This window comes from Delphinapterus leucas, chromosome 10, assembly GCF_059928025.1.
Source record: "Delphinapterus leucas isolate spDelLeu-1000000601 "Yukka" chromosome 10, BTC_Dleu_Yukka2, whole genome shotgun sequence".
NCBI lineage: Eukaryota > Metazoa > Chordata > Mammalia > Artiodactyla > Monodontidae > Delphinapterus > Delphinapterus leucas.
In genome coordinates, this window is record NC_143138.1 from 57,894,150 (window position 1) to 57,917,380 (window position 23,231).

General features: G+C 42.6%; 1 protein-coding gene and 1 long non-coding RNA gene across 5 annotated transcripts in view; one reads left to right on the forward strand and one right to left on the reverse strand.

Annotated features, from left to right (window-relative positions):
- Nucleotides 1-218: 218 nt before the first annotated feature.
- Nucleotides 219-16,533, forward strand: LOC115804017 (uncharacterized). Its single transcript, XR_004024829.2, has 3 exons — nucleotides 219-423; nucleotides 11,955-12,726; nucleotides 13,478-16,533. It is a non-coding gene; the product is annotated as an uncharacterized LOC115804017 (long non-coding RNA).
- Nucleotides 8,946-23,231, reverse strand: part of TCAIM (T cell activation inhibitor, mitochondrial) — a 37,442-nt gene continuing 23,156 nt past the window's right edge. For 2 of the 4 annotated variants that reach the window (XM_022553745.3, XM_022553746.3), the window contains exons 9-11: nucleotides 19,311-19,543; nucleotides 18,232-18,363; nucleotides 8,949-11,210 (exon numbers count right to left, since the gene is read on the reverse strand). In XM_022553745.3, coding sequence (XP_022409453.1) covers nucleotides 10,970-11,210; nucleotides 18,232-18,363; nucleotides 19,311-19,543 — 606 coding nt within the window. In that variant the 3' untranslated portion in view covers nucleotides 8,949-10,969. Of the gene's footprint in view, nucleotides 11,211-18,231; nucleotides 18,364-19,310; nucleotides 19,544-23,231 lie in introns of all 4 variants that reach the window. The other 2 variants (XM_022553747.3, XM_089919086.1) reach the window with 2 other exon arrangements.

Here is a 23,231-nt window from a genome sequence, read left to right on the forward strand (position 1 = left end):
TTATGTATTATTTGTGTGAAAAGTATTATAAACCTACTACAGTACAGTGCTATATAGCCAATTGTGTTAGTTGGGTACCTAGGCTAACTTGTTGGACTTATGAACAAATTGGACTTAGGAACGCACTCTTGGAAAGGAGCTCATTCATATGTAGGGGACTTACTGTACCTTTAAGGTAGACTTTCTTGATGAGTTCCTTTCCATTAATCAGACTAAGAAAATCGTTTCTTTGGGGGTGGAATGGGGGTGGAGAGGTCACTGATTTTTCCTTTTACGTATGCTTTATTACAGTGACAGATATGCTCCAAGTTTGCACAAACTTGGGCATTTTAACATTGTGATCCTCTGCTATCAAGCAAACCTCCAGTGGTTTATTCTCACCAAAGCCCAACAGGCAAGAGAGAACATGAAAAGAAAAGAAGAGTGAGTGCTCTTAGCCCTCTTCCTGTCTTACCATTCCGTCTAATCGTTAAAAATATTCAGGTACGGGTTTCCCTGGTGGCGCAGTGCTTGAGAGTCCGCCTGCCGATGCAGGGGACACGGGTTCGTGCCCCGGTCCGGGAAGATCCCACATGCTGCGGAGCGGCTGGGCCCGTGAGCCACGGCCGCTGAGCCTGCGCGTCCGGAGCCAGTGCTCCGCAACGGGAGAGGCCACAACAGTGAGAGGCCCGCGTACCATAAAAAAAAAAAAAAAATTCAGGTAGTCAGAACTCATAAGTATGGGAAATTAAAACTGTATTGAACTTAGGAAATCGACTGTATTAAACTATATGTCACTTAGGAGTAACATTTATTTTTTCCCTCCCGGTTGTGCCAGGGATTGGATGTGGCTGTTTTCTCAGTATAATAACCTCAGTTGCATTCCCACCATGTACCTCAATTTGAGAAGCAGGGCTTGTTAATATAAAAGTCAACTCAGAAGCAGAGTGAAAGATAAGAGTATCAGAAAGAAACTGTGCAGATGGAAAAGGGTGGCAACAAGGGGGGAAAACTCAGTTACTACTTGATTAATTACAATCTTCACTGTTTAAAATTTTGAAATCTGCTGAAGGAAACAAGCCTCATCTGCACTGTCATTAAATTGAGAAGAAATCTTAAAGTGAAGAAGGTTTTTGGTTCATAAGCAGTGCTGTCTCTATGCCATTTGTATCTTTGAAGGAATCCTGTTGTAGTCAGTAGTTTTGTAGGCAGTAAGATAGTGTTGATGATGTTTCAAGGATCTACTATGAAGAAAGGGAGAGTATTATATTCAAAACAGGGTGGTTTTCCTAAAGATGTGGCCTAAGGAGGTTTGGCTAGCAAGGATTCATTCATTCATGCAGCCGTCATTTGCTGTGACCGTTGTGGATCGGAAGCTGTGCAAGGCGCCACTGGTAGAAAGATGAAGGCCTGGTCCCCAGGCTCGCAGGAGACGCAGGTGCCCTCAGTGTCAGGGGAGGTGGACGGAGAGGGGTCATGCATGAGAGGAGCCAAGGCTGATGCTCTAGGAAGGGAACAGGAAGCAGAGGCTGTGGCCGAGGAGGCCGAGGCTGACGTGTCCGGGGAGCAGGGTAAGGAGGGCAGGGTCAGGAGCCTGGTGGGTGGAGGACCGGGGTGATTGTCCGAGTGTGCTGCTGGGGCCCCCCTCTGTTTACTTCTCTGGCCTCACTGCCCGTTCTCTCCTCGATCTACACAAATTGCTTGTTTAAAAAGCCAAGGATGTGAAACAGAGAAAGGGTGGCCTTGCAGGAGGGCTGTGGACATGATCCGTGTCCCAGGAGATGATGGGGTCATTTTATGCATCAAATAAGTGAAGGAGTCACATATCTCTTTCACTTGTGGAATTGGTGACAGTTCCTGGCCAGATCCTATTGAACAAATAGCCTGCTTCTTGATTGGTTGGTGAGCATTTGTGTTTGTGTCGTTACCTTTTCTAACCATAAGTTTGTTTTCGAACTCTATGAGTCTGTTTCTGTGTTGTTAATAAGTTCATTTGAATCATTTTTTCTTTAGATGCCACATGTAAGTGATATCATATTTGTCTTTCTCTGACTTCCTTCCTTCCCTTAGTATTATCATCTCTAGGTCGATCCATGTTTCTGCAAATGGCATTATTTTGTTCTTTTTAATGGATGAGTTATATTCCATTCTATGTGTGTACCACACCTTCTTTGTCCATTCTTCTGTCAGTGGACATTAAGGTTGCTTCTCTGTCTTGGCTCTTTTAAATAGCACACTAATGTTCTGGTGCATGTGTCCGTTGGAATGATGGTTTTCTCCAGATATACGCCCAGCAGTGAGATTGCCGGATCATATGGTAGCTCTAGTTTGAGTTTTTAAAAGAACCTCCATAGTGGCTGTTACCAATTTCCATTCCCACCAAGACGTAGTAAGGTTCCCTTTTCTCTACGCTCTCTCCTGCATTTATTATTTGTAGACTTTTTTTTTTTTTTTTTTTTTTTTTGCAGTACGTGGGCCTCTCACTGTTGTGGCCTCTCCCGTTGCAGAGCACAGGCTCCGGACGCGCAGGCTCAACGGCCATGGCTCATGGGCCTAGTTGCTCCACGGCATGTGCGATCCTCCCAGACTGGGACACGAACTCGTGTCCCCTGCATCGGCAGGTGGACTCTCAACCACTGCACCACCAGGGAAGCCCTATTTGTAGACTTTTTGATGATGGCCATTCTGAATGGTGCGAGGTGGTGTCTTGTTGTAGTTTTGATTTGCATTTCTCCAATAATTAACGATGTTGAGCACATTTTCATGTGTTTATTTTTTATACAGTGTGAGGAAAATGTACCTTAAGAAGCTGGCTTCCTGAAAGTCAGCCCTGTTTTGAATTCTTTTTCCTTTTTTTTTTTTTTAAACATCTTTACTGGAGTATTATTGCTTTACAATGGTGTGTTAGTTTCTCCTGTATAACAAAGTGAGTCAGCTATACATATACATATATCCCCATATCCCTTCCCTCTTGCATCTCCCTCCCACCCTCCCTATCCCACCCCTCTAGGTGGTAACAAAACATTGAACTGATCTCCCTGTGCTATGCGGCTGCTTCCCACTAGCTAGCTATTTTACATTTGGTAGTGTATATATGTCCATGCCACTCTCTCACTTCATCCCAGCCTACCCTTCCCCTTCCCCGGGTCTTCAAGTCCATTCTCTATGTCTGTGTCTTTATTCCTGTCCTGCCCCTAGGTTCTTCATAACCATTTTTTTAATATTCCATATATATATATATATATATATATATATATGTGTTAGCATACGGTATTTGTTTTTCTCTTTCTGACTTACTTCACTCTGTATGACAGACTCTGTCCATCCATCTCACTACAAATAACTCAATTTTGTTTCTTTTTATGGCTGAGTAATATTCCATTGTATATATGTGCCACATCTTCTTTATCCATTCACCTGTCTGTGGACACTTAGGTTGCTTCCATGTCCTGGCTATTGTAAATAGTGCTGCAATGAACATTGTGGTACATGACACTTTTAAAATTATGGTTTTCTTAGGGTATATGCCCAGTAGTGGGATTGCTGGGTCATATGGTAGTTCTATTTTTATTTTTTTTGCATTACACGGGCCTCTCACTGTTGTGGCTCTCCCGTTGCGGAGCACAGGCTCCGGATGCACAGGCTCAGCGGCCATGGCTCACAGGCCTAGCCGCTCCGCGGCACGTGGGATCTTCCCAGACTGGGGCACGAACCTGTGTCCCTTGCTTCGGCAGGCGGACTCTCAACCACTGCGCCACCAGGGAAGCCCTATTTTTGTTTTTTTAAGGAACCTCCATACTGTTCTCCATAGTGGCTGTATCAACTTACATTCCCATCAACAGTGCAAGAGGGTTCCCTTTTCTCCACACCCTCTCCAGCTCTTATCATTGTAGACTTGTTGATGATCACCATTTTGACTGGTGTGAGGTGATATCTTGCTGTAGTTTATTTTTTTTAATTTTTATTTAATTTTATTATTTTTTGGCTGTGTTGGGTCTTCGTTGCTGCCCGTGGGCTTTCTCTAGTTGTGGCAAACGGGGGCTACTCTTTGTTGCAGTGCACGGGCTTCTCATTGCGGTGGCTTCTTGTTGCGGCGCACAGGCTGTAGGCGCGTGGGCTTCAGCAGTTGCAGCACGTGGGTTCAGTAGTTGCTGCGTGTGGGCTCTAGGGTGAGTGGGCTTCAGTTGTTGTGGCACGCAGGCTCAGTAGTTGTGGCTCGTGGGCTCTAGAGAGCAGGCTTAGTAGTTGTGGAGCACGGGCTTAGTTGCTCCATGGCATGTGGGATCATCCTGGACCAGGGCTTGAACCCGTGTCCCCTGCCTTGGCAGGCGGATTCTTAACCACTGTGCCACCAGGGAAGTCCCTGTTTATCTATTTTAAGTATAGTAGTGTGTATATGCTAATCCCAAACTCCCGTTTTATCCTTCCCCACCACCCTTCCACTTTCGTAACCATAAGTTTGTTTTCTAAATTTATTTGTATCATGCCTTTTTGTTACTGAGTTGTATGAACTATTTGTATATTTTGGGAATAAGCCTTTTCAGTCAAATTGTTTGCAAATATTTTATTCCAGTCCACAAGTTGTCTTTTCATTTTGTTTATGCTTTCCTGTGCTGCACAGAAGGTTTTAAGTTAGATTAGGTCCCGTTTGTTTATTTTTGCTTTTATTTTGTTTGCCTTGGGAGACTTACCTAAAAAAATATTGGCACGATTTATGCCAGAGACTGTTTTGCCTGTATTCCTTTCTAGGAATTTTATGATGTTACATCTTATATTTCAGTCTCTAAGTCATTTTGAGTTTATTTTTGTGTATGGTGCAAGGGACTGTTCTAACTTTGTTGATTTACATGGCCCTATCCAGCTTTCACAGCACATTTTGCTGAAGAGACTGTCTTTTCTCCATTGAATTTCTTGCCTCCTTTGTTGAAGATTAATTGACTGTAGGTGTGTGGTATTATTTCTTGTCTTTCTGTTCTGTTTCTTTGACCCATATATGTGTTTGTGCCAATACTGTACTGTTTTGATTACTGTAGCTTTGTAATATTGTCTGAAGTCTTGGGGGGGTTATGCCTTCAGCTTTCTTCTTTTTTCTCAGTTTTGCTTTGGCAATTCTGGGTCTTTTGTGGTTCCATATCAATTTTAGGATTATTTGTTCTAGTTCTGTGAGAAATGTCATGGGTAATTTGATAGGGACTGCCTTAAATTTGTAGATTGCTTTGGGTAGTATGAACAATATTAATTCTTCCAGTCCAAGATCATGGGATATCTTTCCATTTCTTTGAATCATCTTCAATTTTTTAAAATCAATGTTTTATAAGTCTCAGTGTATAAGTCTTTCACCTCCTTGTTCAGGTTTATTCCTAGGCTTGTTTTTTTCTTCTTTTTAAAGATGCACTTTTAAAAGGGATTGTTTTTTACTTTTCCTTTCTGATATTTTATTAGTGTAAAGAAATTCAACAGATTTATGTATGTTAATCTTGTATCCTGCTACATAGCTGAATTTGTTTATAAGTTCTAGTAGTTTTTTGTGTGGAGTCCATAGAGTTTATACATACAGTATCAAGTCATTTGCATATAATGTCAATTTTACCTCTTCACTTCCACTTTGGATATCTTTTATTTCTTTTTCTTGTCTGATTGCTGTGGCTAGGACTTCCAATACTATGTTGAATAGAAGTGATAAGAGTGGGCATCCTTGTCTTGTTCCACATTTCAGCAGGAAGGCTTTCAGCTTTTCACTGTTGAGTATTATATTGGCTTTGGGTTTGTCATAAATAGCGTTTGTTATCCTGAAATATGTTCCCTCTATGCCCACTTTTGTAAGAGTTTATATCATAAATGGATGTTGCATTTTATCAAATGCTTTTTCTGCATCATTTTAAATGATCACGTGTTGATGTGGTGTATCACATTGATTGATTTTGTGTATGTTGAACCATCCTGTGACCCTGGTATGACTCCAACTTGATCATGGTATATAATCCTTTTTATGTGTTGTTGCATTCAGTTTGCTAATACTTGGTTGAGGATTTTTGCATGTATGTTCATCAAAGATACTGGCCTGTAATTTCTTTTTTGGCAGTGTCTTTGTCTGGTTTTGGTATCAGGGTGATGGTAGCTTCATAGAATGACTTTGGGAGTGTCCCTCCCCTTCAATCTTTTGGAAGAGTTTGAGAAGGCTTGGTGTAAGTTCTTCTTCTTTGTATGTTTCATAGAATTCCCCAGTGAAGCCATTTGGCCCTGGACTTTTGTTTGCAGGGAGTTTTTAAAATTACAGATTCTATCTCACTTCTAGTGATTAGTCTGTTCAAATTACCTATTTCTTCTTGATTCAGTTTTGGCAGGCTGTATATTTCTAGAAACTTGTCCATTTCTTCTAGGTTGTCCAATTTGTTAGTATATAGTTGTTCATAGTATTTTCTTATTGTTTTTTGTATTTCTGAGGTATTGGTTGTTATTTCTCCTCTTTCATTTCATATTTTGTTTATTTGAGTCCTCTCTCTTTTCTTGGTGAGCCTTCTCAGAGGTTTTTCAACGTTGTTTATGCTTTCAAAAACTGGCTCTTGGTTTTATTGATTTTTTTCTATTTTTAAAAAATCTCTATTTGTTTCCTCTCTGATCTTTATTATTTCCTACCTTTTGCTGACTTTAAGTTTTGTATGTTTTTCTTTTTCTGATTATTTTAGGTGATAGGTTAATTCGTTTATTTGAGATTTTTCTTGTTTTTTTTTTGAGGAAGGCCTTTATTGCTATGAACCTCCCTCTTAGGACGGCTTTTGCTGTATCACATAGATTTTTGTATGGTTGTGTTTTAATTGTCATTTGTCTCAAATATTTTTAATTTCCTCTTTGATTTCATCATTGACCCACTGGTTTTTTACTAGCATGTTGTTTAGTCTCCATGTAATACCTTTTTTCTTGTTTCTTTTTCTGTGGTTGATTTCTAGTTTCATGCTACTGTGGTCAGAAAAGATGCTTGAAATAATTTCTATCCTTTTAAATTTGTTGAGGCTTGTTTTGTGTCCTAGTATGTGGCCTATCCTAGGGAATGTTCCATGTGTGCTTGAAGAGTATGTGTATTCTGGTTTTTGGGGGGATGTAATGTCCTGAAAATATCAATTGAGTCTAACTGTTCTATTGTGTCATTTAGGATCCCTGTTGCTTTACTGATTTTTCTGTCTGGAAGATCTCTCCCTTGATGTCAGTGGATTGTTAAAGTCTCCTACGATTGTTGTATTCCTGTCAATAGCTCCCTTAGTCCATTAGTATTTGTTTTATGTATTTAAGTGCTCCTATATTGGGTGTATATATGTTAATAAGTATAATATCCTCTTCTTGTATTGATTCTTTTATATAGTGTCCTTCTCTTATGGCCTTTGTTTTAAAGTTTGTTTTTGTCTGATGTGAGTATTGCTACCCCTGCTTTCTTGTCATTTACATTTGCATGAAATAACTTTTTCCATCCCTTCACTTTCAATCTATGTGGGTCTCTTATAGGTAGCATATTGTAGGCTCTTATTATCCAATCTGTCACTCTGTCTTTTGATCAGAGCATTTAGTCCATTGACATTTAAGGTAATTATTGTTAGATATATATTTATTGCCATTTAAAATCTTGCTTTCCAATTGATTTTGTATTTCTTCTTTGTTCCTTTATTTTTCTTTTTGTTTCCTTTTGTGGTTTGATGGTTTTCTTTTGTATTATGTTTGAGTTCTCTTTTTTTTTGTTTTTTGTGAACCTATTGTATGTTTTTTTTGTTTTTTTTTTTTTTGTGGTACACGAGCCTCTCACTGCTGTGGCCTCTCCTGTTGTGGAGCACAGACTCCGGATGCGCAGGCTCAGTGGCCATGGCTCATGGGCCCAGCCGCTCCGTGGCATGTGGGATCTTCCTGGACTGGGGCATGAACCCATGTCCCCTGCATCAGCAGGCGGACTCTCAACCACTGCACCACCAGGGAAGCCCTATTGTATGTTTTTGATTTGTGGTTACCCTGGTTTTCAAATATGTTAACCCATTATTGTATCTATTTTCTTTAGACTGGTAGTCATATAAGCTCAGAAACGGTCTAGAAAAAAACCTACATTTTCTTACTCCCCTCTCCCACATTTTATGATTTTTTTTTTTTTTTTTTTGCGATACATGGGCCTCTCACTGTTGTGGCCTCTCCCATTGCGGAGCACAGGCTCTGGATGCGCAGGCCCAGTGGCCATGGCTTACGGGCCCAGCCGCTCCACGGCATGTGGGATCTTCCCGGACTGAGGCACGAACCTGTGTCCCCTGCATTGGCAGGCCGACTCTCAACCACTGCGCCACCAGGGAAGCCTGAGGGAAGGGTTTTGAGTGACCAGTAGGACTGGGCTGCAGTCGGAGGGGCGTGGAGGGAAGAGGGTCGCGTGGCGTTGACCCAGGTCTGTGCTGTCTGGTCACTGGCTGCTCCACCTCCTCCTCTTCTTCCTCGTCCAGCTGTTAAGCAGCAACAGGCACCTGGGCTGGTGGCCAAGGACCATCCAAGGGAGGACTCTGTTTTCCTGGGACAGACTCACTGGGGGTGAGAAGGAGCTCCAAGAATGGGCATGTTTCACAGATGGGGAGACTGAGGCCAAGGGAGGGGTGGGTTACAGGTTCCAAAGGTGAGCTGGCTCCTGAGGCAGCCCTGGTTCCCCTTGCCCACCTGTCCACCCCTCAAGGCCCATAGCCCCTCTCATGAGCTCAGGGAGGCTGCCTGGAGGCAGAGTCTTTGAAGAGAGAAAGGAGGAAGCAGGGCCTGGGGAGACCTGTCCTGTGGACAGACGTGGCTCTGGACATACGCCTCCCTGACTGGACAGCCTGGGCAGAGGGTACAGCCCCCAGGCAAGCTCATGGCCTGGTTCTTCCTTGGGAGAGCTCTGGCCTGAGGCTGGAGCTCAGGTCCCTCTGGAGATCATTTCTGACCCAAGGCTTTGAGGTTAGAGGGGTCTCATCCTGTCCTAGTTTTCAGTGGTGGGAGAGAGTTTTCCAGAACTTTTATGTTCGATTCGAAGAGGAAGTCAAACAGGCATAAACAGGCCACCAATTTTTTGTAGATTCCTTTATGTTGATATAGTTATAAACTATTAACAAATGAATAGTGAGAAAACAATTATCTGGTTAGCGTATTACTTATTATGTAACAATTAGTTCTGAGACAAAGTCCAATTCAAAACATATTACTGAGGATTCTATATTAGTTGATTTTAGAAATGGCATAATCCAAACCTATTTTTCCATAAATTATTATTTTTTTGGCCACACTGCATGGCTTTTGGGATCTTAGTTCCCCAACCAGGGATCGAACCCTCACCTTTGGCAGTGAAAGTGTGGATTCCTAACCACTGGACCTCCAGGGAATTCCCTCAAATAAATTTTCCTATGTAACCTCTAAAGAATTTTTCACTCCCATCATTTGGCTCTGGAAAACTTATAGGCAACAACATTTTTATATGAGAAAAAAAAATTAAGTACAGTTGTTAGGCACAGCTTAAAAGGGGTGATATGCACAAACTATAATAATTACAAATCAATACTTATTCAAACACACATTTGAATTTAAAGCGTTCAAATAATCATAATCATTCAAATAATCTCGCACCATGCTTCGAGAATCATTTTTAACATGTCTTTTCCTTTCTAACGCACTATGGAAAAAATTCCTTTCTTATTTCTTCAGCAGTAAGAGCCTCAAAAATGTTGTTACAAACCTGGATTCACCTTGTCCTTTTGAGAAACAAGCTGAAGAGGTTTTTGGATCTGGTTAAAAATATTATCCTAAGGGAAATATCCACAGAGAGAAGCCCTGTGTCTGTCTATAGGGCTTGGGGCTGGGCTGGGTGGTGGGTCCAGGAAAGTCCACACAACTATGGACAGGGGGTGACTCAGAGGGGCTCTAACCAGCGTTCTAATCATTGGAAGACTGGGGTTGAGAGGGGTGGCAGATCCTGAACGGCCCGAATCATTTTAAACTTGGCCCTACTTGATGGAACTCTTTGAGAAACAAGGATTTTTCTGGATAGTGTTTGTCCTTGAAACAAATGAATCACCTCATTCAGTGTTTCAAAAAAATTCACTGTTTCTTGGTTATAGGCTATCAACAGTTAGACTATCTTAATGCATAGGGAATGCATTCTGGAAATGCTTTAACAAACTGTATCAGACAGCTTATGATAATGTCAATATCATTTATTAATTCAATTGCTTTTTCCCATCTACTCTCTCTTTAGGCAAGTTTTTTTTTTTTTTTGCGATACACGGGCCTCTCACTGTTGTGGCCTCTCCCGTTGCGGAGCACAGGCTCCAGACGCACAGGCTCAGCAGCCATGGCTCACGGGCCCAGCCGCTCCACGGCACGTGGGATCTTCCGGGACCGGGGCACGAACCCATGTCCCCTGCATTGGCAGGCGGACTCTCAACCACTGCGCCACCAGGGAAGCCCCTAGGCAAAATTTGATTAACGAATTTTTACTACCCATCAGTCATCTGTTTTGGACTCAAACTGTCCATAATTGGCTGTGAAATACAGGTGTGTGTATCGATACATGTGATGTAACTATAAAGTCGCATGTTGAATTGTTACAGGTGGAAATGAGTTCTGCAACTCCAGAGCTATATTGAACGAGACCTGTTTATACTTACCAACATTCACTCATAAAAAATATATATATATATATGTGTGTGTGTGTGTATATATATATATATATATATATATATATAATCTTTCACCCTGTAGAATCCTTTCTTTCTAACATCTTTTCAGCCAGTCCTGCGAATCAGATAAGAAACACTACAAGATTGGGAGATAAAACCTTTTTAAAACAAGTTTCCTAATAGAAATTAATTTTTAAAAAGTCTACTTTTAAAGCAGCAGTTAGAAACTTTGTTCTTGTAACATGTCAGTAATACTGTTACATCAAATTGTGGATTTAAATAAGTTTAGCAGTTTCTTATCTCTTTAAAAAATAATACAGATTTCTGTGTTATTTAATGGCTTCTCCATTCTTCCAATTCCAAGGAATACAAAGGTCTCCATCCTGCATTACAGAGTAAAAATGTGAAATGCACAGGTGCATCCCTTGTAGATAAGGCAGTGATTGTTCTAGAAGTCTCTTACAACAATCCACCATTTGTATACTTGAAACGCTGGGCTCCTTATAAAACTTTTCCAGAGAAAATTTCTTCGTGGAAGCCTGCATCAATTCGTTTTCAATGACTTTCAACCTGTTATGTTGAAAACAAACATCTGATTGCCACAAGCTATAACCAAATAAAAGAACATAAAATGTAAAAAATATTTTTGTATATTGGGCCATAACTTTCTACTCTCAACACTGAAAATGGTATCCACAAAGGCCAAATTATACGCTCAGAAGACTGTCCATAGGTATCTTGTAGCACCTATTATTACCACATGTATCTCTAAGTATTTGTTAAATCTTCTTACCAGTAATGGGGTAAAGATAATTAATACAATAATTTTTTTGGCTTTTTAAAAATTTTTATTTTTTATTTATTTATTTTTTTGCGGTACACGGGCCTCTCACTGTTGCGGCCCCTCCCGCCGCAGAGCACAGGCTCCGGACGCGCAGGCTCAGCGGCCATGGCTCACGGGCCCAGCCGCTCCGCGGCATGTGGGATCTTCCCAGACCGGGGCACGAACCCGTGTCCCCTGCATCGGCAGGCGGACTCTCAACCACTGCGCCACCAGGGAAGCCCTTTATTTTTTATTTAAGTTTAACTTCTAATTAAAAAATGTTTTTAATTGAAGTATAGTTGATTTACAATGTTGTGCTGGCTTCTGGCGTACAGAGAAGTGGTTCAGTTATACATACATATATCTACTCTTTGTCAGATTCTTTTCCCTTATAGATTACTACAAAATATTGAGTATGGTTCCGTGGGCTCTACAATAGGTCCTTGTTGTCTAATTAATGCATAATTCAAAAGCCTCTTATCCCTCCTCAGGGAGCAGCTGTTGGTGACTGAGAAAAGCAGGAAGCTGAGAGCGCCCCCGGCAGCTTCAGGAGGCCCTACAGTCCAACCCTGACCCGGGCAGGAGCGACTTCTGGAGATTCCTGAAAAACCCCAGGACCAGAGGCTGGAGGAGGCCGCCCTCCCCACCAGGGCACAGGTTCTGTCTTCTGCCCGCCAAGGGTAAGACACAGGCGCTGAAAGTCAGGCAACCTGGAGAAGTCGTGCAGGGGCTGGAAGGACAGGACCCAGATGTTAGCTTAGAACAGTGGTCTTTAAACGGCTCAGCAAGCTGAGGGTGGTGCAGAGGTGCTCTGAGGGCCCTCGTGCGTATGGACGGCCTCCAGTTCCTTTCCTTTTCAACTGGAGCACCTGCCAACCTTGATCTTTCTTTATCAATTGGTTTTCCACTTGAGAATCCACTTTATAAAGAGAGATGCAGCTCAAAGTGTCTGAAAACCACTGTCTCAGAACAGGCTTCATCTAAGGCAAGAAGGCTGTCTAACCAGCAACAAGTGGCTGCGATGCAGGCGGCCAGACTAGGGAGGGACCGCGGCACAGGGAGAGGAGAGAAGGCAGCGGGGAGGGGAGACTCAGCCGGGCCAGGGCAGACGGCTGTAGGGGGCCCAGGCCAAGGGGGCAGGCGGGATGGGACCAGCAGCAAATGGTTTCTTTACCCTCCGTGTTGGAGGGGACAGGGATGAAGGCTCCGGAGCCCAGAGCCAGAAGGAGGCCAGGGAAGCATGAGCGTCAGTGGATCCAGTCGGTGAGTATTGACTGAAGCCTCCCATGTGCCAGGCCCCGACCCCGGCACTGGAGCGAACGAAAGAGACAAAGCCTCTCTGCCCTCATGAAGCTCACATGCTATCTGGGGCGGGGGGCGGGGGCAGACACTAAATGAACAAGGAAAACAGCGTGTCATAGGGAGATGGGTGGCGGGTGGGAGGGATGAGGGGAAGCTGCTGGATGGCAGGGGAGCTGAGACCTGAGGCTGGGAAGGGGCGGAGCCTGAAGCCATGGGGGAGAAGGGCTCCAGGCAGGGTCAGAGCGCGTGTCCTTGAGGAGGTAAGAAGCTCCTCTGGCAGAAGCAGCAGGGGTGAGGGCAGCGTCTTAGGAGGCGAGTTCAGGAGGCCGCCGGCAGGGCCTCGCAGGCAGGAACACATCCGGGCTCTCAAAGGACCACTCGCTCCGGCTGCTCGGCTGAGAGTCCACTGGGCGGGGGCGTGCATGCCGGGGCGCGGACACGGGACAGGGCATCACAGGATGGTGGAGGCTGAGACCCGGGCGCAGCGGGAAGGGACACGAGACGGGCGGGGTTCTGGAGAGACGGAGAACGTGGAGCTGAGAGGTCTGCCGGCCCGGATGTGGGGAATGAGGAAGCAGGACAGGAATCAAGATGGATCACGGGGTTGGATTTACCTCAGCATCTGGTGGATGAAACGCTCAAAAACTAAAATATTTCATTTTTATTTCTTTTTATTTTCCTTCCTTAAAAATCTACTGGCACTATTTCAAAGCTATAGAACGCCCAGTGCGAAAACAGAAAAAGCAGCAGATACGATGCAGCAAGATCCTCAGGCCTCACAAGGGAAGGTAGGTGAGACTTACAATTAATTAATTAAAATTTCTGGTTTATCCTTCAGTGCTTATTTTTTTTAAGACTTTATTGGGGTATAGTTGATTTACAACATTGTTAGTTTCAGGTGTAAAGCAAAGTGATTAGTTATACACACACATATATTCTTTTCTCATATAGATTATCACATTCAGTAGAGGTCCCAGTACTATACACTAGGTACTTGTTTTTCTGTCTTACATGTAGTACTGTGTGTATCTTAATCCCAAGTTCCTGATTTATTCCTACCCCCCCAATGTTTCCCCTTGAGTAACCATAACTTTGTTTTTGAAGTCTAAGTCTGTTTCTGTTGTGTAAGTTCATTTGCATCATTTAAAAAAATTAATTCCAAATAGGAGTGATAATCGTATTTATCTTTGTCTGACTCACTTCACTGAGGTCTAGGTCCATCCATGTTGCTGCAAATGGCATTATTTCGTTCTTTGTTATGGCTGAGTAATATTCCACTGTATATATGGACCACATCTTCTTTATCCACTCCTCTGCTGATGGACATTTAGGAGGCTTCCATGTCTTGGTTACAGTAAGTACTGCTGCAGTGAACGTTGGGGTGCATGTGCCTTTTCAAATTATGGTTTTCTCCAGATATGCCCAGGAGTGGGATTGCCAGATCATATGGTAGTTCTATTCTTAATTTTTAAAGAAACCTCCATGATGTTCTCCATAGTGGCTGTTACCAGTTTCCATTCCCACCAGCAGCTTAGGAGGGTTCCCTTTTCTCTGCACCCTCGCCAGCTACTATAGTTTGTAGACTTTTGGGTAATGGCCATTATGACCTGTGCAAGGTGAGACCTTGTTGCAGTTTTGATTTGCGTTTCTCTAATAATTAGGGATGTTGAGCATCTTGTCATGTTTTGTTTTTTTTTTTAAACAGTGTGAATAATGTTACCTCTTGAAATTGGCTTCTTGAAATACTGCACTGATTTGAATTCTTTTTGGATTACTTATCCCAGGACATTTCTTGAGGACAGGTGTTATTTATTTACAGCCCTGCAGGCCTTGTGAATATTAAGACCTGGGCAGGTGTCACATCCCTAGAGCCTGAGCAGGCTTGGTTCCCAAGGCTGGACTGTCCTGGGGCTGAGGGAGCTGGGCAGGATATGCCAGCAAATGAGCCCCTCCTTGGCCCTCTTGTGCCTGGTCCCCTCTGGATGGGACCACAACCTCCAGATCCAGGTGGGCCCTCCTACAGCTAAACCAAGCCTACTGCACCCAAAGGATGGTGGACTCTCTGGGCTGGAAGAATTTGAAAAGTCACCTGGTCTCCACGTCTCCTAGTGGTGGGGCTCCCACCTCCAGCTCCGTCCGTACAGTCGCCCCGCCTCCGGACGACAGCACACTCAGCAGAGCAGTTTTGCAGGGGTTGGGTATTGTCTGGTGGTGAAGGGTAAGGGGGAAGGGGCAGTGAGACAAAAGCCCTTGGGTGTTTGTTCTAATTTACAACCCAGAAACAAGAGTTTCCCTAAGGTTCTGGGTGCCCAAGGCAGCAGAGCTGGCATGAAGAAATCCTGCCGCCTTGTGGCCATTTCCCCGAAAAACAAGTTAAAAACCAGTGCTGATGGGCACTTGTCACAAGGCCTGGGGAGGGGGCTGTAAATGACACCTGCCCTCAAGAAATGTCCTGGGGTTGGTAATCGCAAAAGAATTCAAACAGGGCAGACTTTCAAGAAGCCAATTTCAAGAGGTAAATTTTACACTGTTGAAAAAAAAGGCACATGAAAAGATGCTCAACATCGGTAACTTTTAAAAAAATATTTTATTTTTTAACATCTTTATTGGAATATAATTGCTGTACAATGTTGTGTTAGTTTCTGCTGTATAACAAAGTGAATCAGTTATACGCATACATATATCCCCTTATCCCCTCCCTCTTGTGTCTCCCTCCCACCCTCCCTATCCCGCCCCTCTAGGTCATCGCAAAGCACAGAGCTGATCTCCCTGTGCTATGCGGCTGCTTCCCACTAGCTATCTACCTTACGTTTGGTAGTGTATTTATGTCAATGCCACTCTCTCAGTCCGTCCCAGCTTACCCTTCCCCCTCCCGTGTCCTCAAGTCCATTCTCTACCTCTGCATCTTTATTCCTGTCCTGCCCCTAGGTTCTTCAGAACCATTTTTTTTTTTTTTTAGATTCCATATATATGTGTTAGCATATGGTATTTGTTTTTCTCTTTCTGACTTACTTCACTCTGTATGACAGACTGTAGGTCCATCCACCTCACTACAAATAACTCAAATAACTCAATTTCGGTATTTTATGGCTGAGTATTCCATTGTATATATGTGCTACATCTTCTTTATCCATTCATCTGTCGAATATTGCTAATTATTAGAAAGATGCAAAGCAAAACTACCATGAGGTACCACCTCGCACCAGTTGGAATGGCCATCATCAAAACATTTACAAACAATAAATGCTGGAGAGGCCACGGAGAAAAGGGAACTCTCCTATGTCACTGGTGGGAATGGACATCAGTAACAGCCACTATGGAGAATAGTGTGAAGGTTCCTTAAAAAAACTAACACTAGAGCTATTATAATATGATCTGGCAATCCCACTGCTGGGGCGTATATCTGCAGAAAACCATAATTCGAAAAGCCACATACACCCCAACATTCACTGCAACACTGTTTACAATAGGCAAGACATGGAAGCAAGCTAAATGTCCATAGACAGAGGAATGGACAAAGAAGATGTGGTACATACATAGAATGGAATATTACTCATCCATTAAAAAGAACAAAATAGGGCTTCTCTGGTGGCACAGTGGTTGAGGGTCCGCCTGCCGAGGCAGGGGACATGGGTTCGTGCCCCGGTCCGGGAAGATCCCACATGCTGCGGAGCGGCTGGGCCCGTGAGCCATGGCCGCTGAGCCTGCGCGTCCGGAGCCTGTGCTCCGCAACGGGAGAGGCCACAATACTGAGAGGCCCGTGTACCGCAAAAAAAAAAAAAAAAAAAAGAACAAAATAATGCCATTTGCAGAAACATGGATTGACCTAGAGATGATCATACTAAGGGAAGGAAGGAAGTCAGAGAAAGATAAATATAATATCACTTACGTGTGGCATCTAAAGAAAAAATGATTCAAATGAACTTATTAACAACACAGAAACAGATTCATAGAGTTCGAAAACAAACTTATGGTTAGAAAAGGTAACAACACAAATGCTCACCAACCAATCAAGAAGCAGGCTATTCGTTCAATAGGATCTGGCCAGGAACTGTCACCAATTCCACAAGTGAAACAGATATGTGACTCCTTCACTTATTTGATGCATAAAATGACCCCATCATCTCCTGGGACACGGATCATGTCCACAGCCCTCCTGCGTGGCCACCCTTTCTGTGTTTCACATCCTTGGCTTTTTTTTGTGTGTGTGTGATACGCGGGCCTCTCACTGTTGTGGCCTCTCCCGTTGCGGAGCACAGGCTCTGGACGCGCAGGCTCAGCGGCCATGGCTCACGGGCCCAGCCGCTCCGCGGCATGTGGGATCTTCCCGGACCGGGGCACGAACCCGTGTCCCCTGCATCGGCAGGCAGACTCTCAACCACTGCACCACCAGGGAAGCCCACATCCTTGGCTTTTGAAACAAGCAATTTGTGTAGATCGAGGAGAGAATGGGCAGCGAGGCCAGAGAAGTAAGTAACCAGAGGGGGGCCCCAGCAGCACACTCGGACAATCACCCCGGTCCTCCACCCACCAGGCTCATGCCGCCGCCCTCCTTACCCTGCTCCCCAGACACGTCAGCCTCGGCCTCCTCGGCCACAGCCTCTGCTTCCTGTTCTCTTCCCAGAGCATCAGCCTTGGCTCCTCTCACACATGACCCCTCTCCGTCCACCACCCCTGACACTGAGGGCACCTGCGTCTCCCGCGAGCCTCGGGACCAGGCCTTCATCTTTCTACCAGTGGCGCCTTGCACAGCTTCCGATCCACAACGGTCACAGCAAATGACGGCTGCATGAATGAATGAATCCTTGCTAGCCAAACCTCCTTAGGCCACATCTTTAGGAAAACCACCCTGTTTTGAATATAATACTCTCCCTTTCTTCATAGTAGATCCTTGAAACATCATCAACACTATCTTACTGCCTACAAAACTACTGACTACAACAGGATTCCTTCAAAGATACAAATGGCATAGAGACAGCACTGCTTATGAACCAAAAACCTTCTTCACTTTAAGATTTCTTCTCAATTTAATGACAGTGCAGACGGGGCTTGTTTCCTTCAGCAGATTTCAAAATTTTAAACAGTGAAGATTGTAATTAATCAAGTAGTAACTGAGTTTTCCCCCCTTGTTGCCACCCTTTTCCATCTGCACAGTTTCTTTCTGATACTCTTATCTTTCACTCTGCTTCTGAGTTGACTTTTATATTAACAAGCCCTGCTTCTCAAATTGAGGTACATGGTGGGAATGCAACTGAGGTTATTATACTGAGAAAACAGCCACATCCAATCCCTGGCACAACCGGGTGGGAAAAAATAAATGTTACTCCTAAGTGACATATAGTTTAATACAGTCGATATCCTAAGTTCAATACAGTTTTAATTCCCATACTTATGAGTTCTGACTACCTGAATATTTTCAACGATTAGACGGAATGGTAAGACAGGAAGAGAGCTAAGAGCACTCACTCTTCTTTTCTTTTCATGTTCTCTCTTGCCTGTTGGGCTTTGGTGAGAATAAACCACTGGAGGTTTGCTGGATCGCAGAGGATAGGAATGTTAAAATGCCCAAGTTCGTGCAAACTTGGAGCATATCTGTCACTGTAATAAAGCATACGTAAAAGGAAAAATCAGCAACCTCTCTACCCCCATAGAAACGATTTTCTTAGTCTGATTAATGGAAAAGAACTCATCAAGAAAACCCACCTCAAAGGTACAGTAAGTCCCCTACATATGAACAAGTTCCGTTCCGAGAGTGCGTTCCTAAGTCCAATTTGTTCCTTAAGTCCAACAAGTTAGCCTAGGTACCCAACTAACACAATTTGGTTATATAGCACTGTACTGTAGTAGGTTTATAATACTTTTCACACAAATAATACATAAAAAACAAACACTTGAAATAAAGATACTGTACTCTCTACAGTACTGTACAGTGAAGTACACAAAAGCACAACCACTTGTAGAGGATGCACGCATGTGACAATGTACAGCAGACACATGAACTAACTTATGAGATTGGACAGGTGAACGCACATTTGCATCTTTGAAAGTTTGCAACTTGAAGGTTCATATGTAGTGGACTTCCTGTATAGCAGAATTGATTTGAAGTTTTGCTGTCCCCAAGGGGACACACTATCAGGATAACCACACCCTTCCTTGGCCCTGTGACCTTCCTCATCTGTAAGATGGGGGTAGTAACCCACTCCATGGTGAGGTTGTGAGAGCTGAAGAGATAATGCATTTAAGTACCAAGCACGGTGCCTGATATGCACACTGTTGATTTCACATTAGTATAACCCTATAAAGTTTTCCACAGGACTGATCTGCCCTGTAAGTGGCAATATATTTACAGAATGTTCTAGAGACTCAATCTTTCAATCCTCTCATGTTGGCTTTTCTCAAGTTTAAAAGAGTGTTGCCAACAGAGGTGGTGACATTCCTTTCTTTAATTCCTAAGAATCACACATGGAAATACAAAACAATTTCATGCATAGACACACACGGCCCATCTGACTGAATGAATAAAAGTAATTGTTTTAGATACTTGCCTGTTAAGGATCATTTGCAAACCACGCAAACTTCGAGGGTGAAAAGGTATTCGACTTTTCAAGAGTCTATTATAGAACACGTCGAGAAGAGAGTAATATTCTTCAAGTGTCAACACTGGCTGTAATTCTTCGATATAAACAACTTGGATGCCACCTAGAAGACAGCTTATTTGGTCCTCCAGAAGCATCAGGCTCCTCTGCAGGTCAAAATAACTCGGTAATCTTTCAAAAAGCTACAGTATTTTTTTTTTTTGAAAAAAAGGGAAGGAATATTTAGTTTTATGGTACTTTAACAGTCCAAGTTCAGGACTCCAATAAATGGTACTGAGAAATTCTAACAAGAAAATGATAAATTATTTTCCTAGAAGGAAAGTTCAAGTAAGCAATAAGAAAAAAGCTACGGAATGCTGGAAGTATTAATATTCAAAATAAACCACTGTAAATCTTAGGAACTTTTAGCTAGGAATTGAAGAGATTGCAGAAGAAAAGAAATATGTTCCAAATAAAAATAAGTGTTAAGTCCTAACATTTAAATATTCAGGTAAGAATCTCAAATTAGGTTAGAAAGATTAAATGGTATAATAAAGAAGGGTTTTAGAAATAAAGTCTACATATTTCAATTCCAAGTCTATTCTTTCAGAATTTCTATTCTATTAGAAAGTCTATTCCTTCAGAATTTCCCTTAATTCAACTAAATTCAATTATGGAGCACCTATCATGTACTTAAGTACTAAACTGGGTCCTTGGAATATAGAGATTATAAGAATTTGTGTCCCTGTTTGCCAGGGCTCATGGTCAGGGTGCAGGGAAACAAAACAAGAATCAGAATTCAGCGTACCAAGTGCCACATCAGGGTGAAGGGACTGGAGGGTCAAGCAAAGGTTTCTAAAGATGTCTAATGTAATCAATATGAAGAGATAAAGAGGATTTAGAGAAGGTTAGACACATTGCTAATTATTAAAGAAATGCAAGTCCAAACTACAATGAGGTACCACCTCACATTGGTCATAATGGCCATCATCAAAAAGTCTACAAATACCAAATGCTGGAGAGGGTGTGGAGAAAAGGGAACCCTCCTGCACTGTTGGTGGGAATGTAAGTTGCTGCAGCCACTATGGAGAACAGTATGGCGGTTCCTTCAAAAACTAAAAATAGAGTTGCTATATGATCCAGCAATCCCACTCCTGGGCATATATCCAGACAAAACTATAATTTGAAAAGATATATGCACCCCAGTATTCATAGCGGCACTATTCGCAATAGCCAGGACATGGAAACAACCCAAATGTCTATTGACGGATGGATAAAGAAGATGTGGTCCATATATCCATATATTACTCAGCCAGAGAAAAGAATGAAACAGTGCCATCTGCAGCAACATGGATGAACCTAGAGAAGGGAAGCAAGTCAGACAGAGAAAGACAAATACCATATGATATCACGTATATGTGGAATCTAAACTATGACAGAAGTGAACTTATCTACGAAGCAGAAACAGACTCACAGACATAGAAAACAAACTTATGGTTACCAAAGGGGGAAGGAGGTGGGGGAGGAATAAATTAGGAGTTTGGGATTAGCAGATACAAACTACTATATATAAAATAGATATACAAGGTCCTCTTGTATAGCACAGGGAACTATATTCAATATCCTGTAATAAACCATAATGGAAAAGAATATAAAAAAGAATATGTATATGTATGTATAACAGAATTACTTTGCTGTATACCAGAAATTAATACAACATTGTAAATCAACTATATTTCAATGAAAAAAAAAAGGAGTAGAGAAGGTTAGCTGCATGTGGGAAAGTTTCAGGGGAAGAAAAAAGCATGTGCAAACCTGGAAGCACGAATAGGGACAAAGCAGGTTCAAAAACAAGGAGTTTGGTGTGGCTGGAGGGTGGCCTAAGTGGAAGGAGGCGAGGCTGAAGAGGCAGGTGGCGCTGGGTCGGGGAAGGACCTGTGTCCTACATTACGGACTCAGATTTTATACAGAAAGTTGCAGTTATATTAGAGGAGTTGAAAGGCATCAAAAACTCTGCTATAATAAAAGCAATAGCAGTATAAAAATTCTACAAAGTATTTATAATATACTTCTAACACTTTCTGAAAAACAATTTTACTACCTACTTTTCAATTTTTCTCTCAACGAGTTATTCATGTGTAAATGGTAGCTACGTTTTAAACACCTTTAATTTTGAGATAACTTTAGATTCACACGTCTTTCACCCAGTGTCTCCAATGGTGACATCTTGCAAAACTATATACAATCACAACCAGGAAACGGACATGGCTACAGTCCACTAACCTTGTTCAGATTTCATCAGTCTTACTTGCACTCGTGTGGATTTAATCATATGCAGATTTATCACACGTAGAGATTCATGTGACACGACCACAGTCAAGACATAGAAGAGTTCCATCACAAGGATCCCCTCTGCTGCGCTTCCATAGCCACAGACACCTCTGCTCTCCCACCCCCTGACCCCTGCAACCACTAATCTGTTCTTTCTATAATTTTATTATTTGAAGAATGTTATATAAATGGAATCATACAGCATGTATTCTTGTGAGATTGACTTTTTTCACTTTGTACAATGCCCTTGAGAGCCACCCAAGCTGTTGCCTGTATCAGCAGTTCATTCCTTCTTACCACCGAGTGGAGTTCTGTTGCATCGATGTGCCAAGGTTTGTGTCACCATTCAAACACTGGAGGGTATTAGGGTTCTTCCTAGTTTTTTGCTCTCACGAACATTTGTGTACAGTTTTGTTTCTCTAGTATAAATGCCCAAGAGGGCAGCTGCCAAACCCCATGATAAACACGTGTTTACTATTATAAGGAACTGCCACACTCTTTGGCAGGGTGTCTGCGCCATTTTACATTCTCAACAGGAATGCATGAGTGATCCAGTTTTTCTGCATCCTAGCCAGCATTTGGTGGTATCGTTATTTTTCAGTTTAGCCATTCTGACAGGTGTGCAGCGACATCTCATTGCATTTCCCTATGGTTTTTCACGTGCTTATTCGGCATCTGTATGTCCTTTTCTGTGACATATCTATTCATGTTCTTTGCCCATTTTCTAATTGTTTATTTTTTTACTGTTGAGCTTTGAGTGTCCTTTATATATTTAGATACAAAGACTTTGTCAGGTAGGTGGTTTGCAAATATTTTCTACCAGATATTTGATTTGAACAGATATTTCACCAAAGAAGATATATGGATGGCAAAAGAGCACATGAAAAGATGCTCACCACCATTCATCATTAGAGAAATGCAAATTAAATCCACAATGAGATAGAACCACACACCTCTTAGAGTGGCTAAAATTAAAAAGATGACCATAGCAAGTGTTGGCAGTTTCCTTTTTTTTTTTTTTTTTTTGCGGTACGCGGGCTTCTCACTGTTGTGGCCTCTCCCGTTGCGGAGCACAGGCTCCAGATGCACAGGCTCAGCGGCCATGGCTCATGGGCCCAGCCGCTCCGCGGCATGTGGGATCTTCCCGGACCGGGGCACGAACCCGTGTCCCCTGCATCGGCAGGTGGACTCTCAACCACTGCGCCACCAGGGAAGCCCAAGTGTTTGCAGTTTCTTAAAAAGTTAAAATACCCTAACATATCTGGCCATTCCACTTTTAGGTTTACCCAAGAGAAAAGGAAATATATGTCCATATAAACTTTGTAGATAAATGTTCATAGCAGCTTTATTTCTAGTAGCCAAAAGCTGACATAACCCAACATCCATCCATAAGTGAATGGATAAACAAACTGGTATATCCATATGATGGAATACTACGTGGAAATAAAAAGGAATAAGTACACACAATAGCATGGATGAATCTGAAATTATGCCAAATGAAAGAAATCAGATCCTAACCCCAACATACTCTGATTCCACTTATATAAAACTCTAGAAATA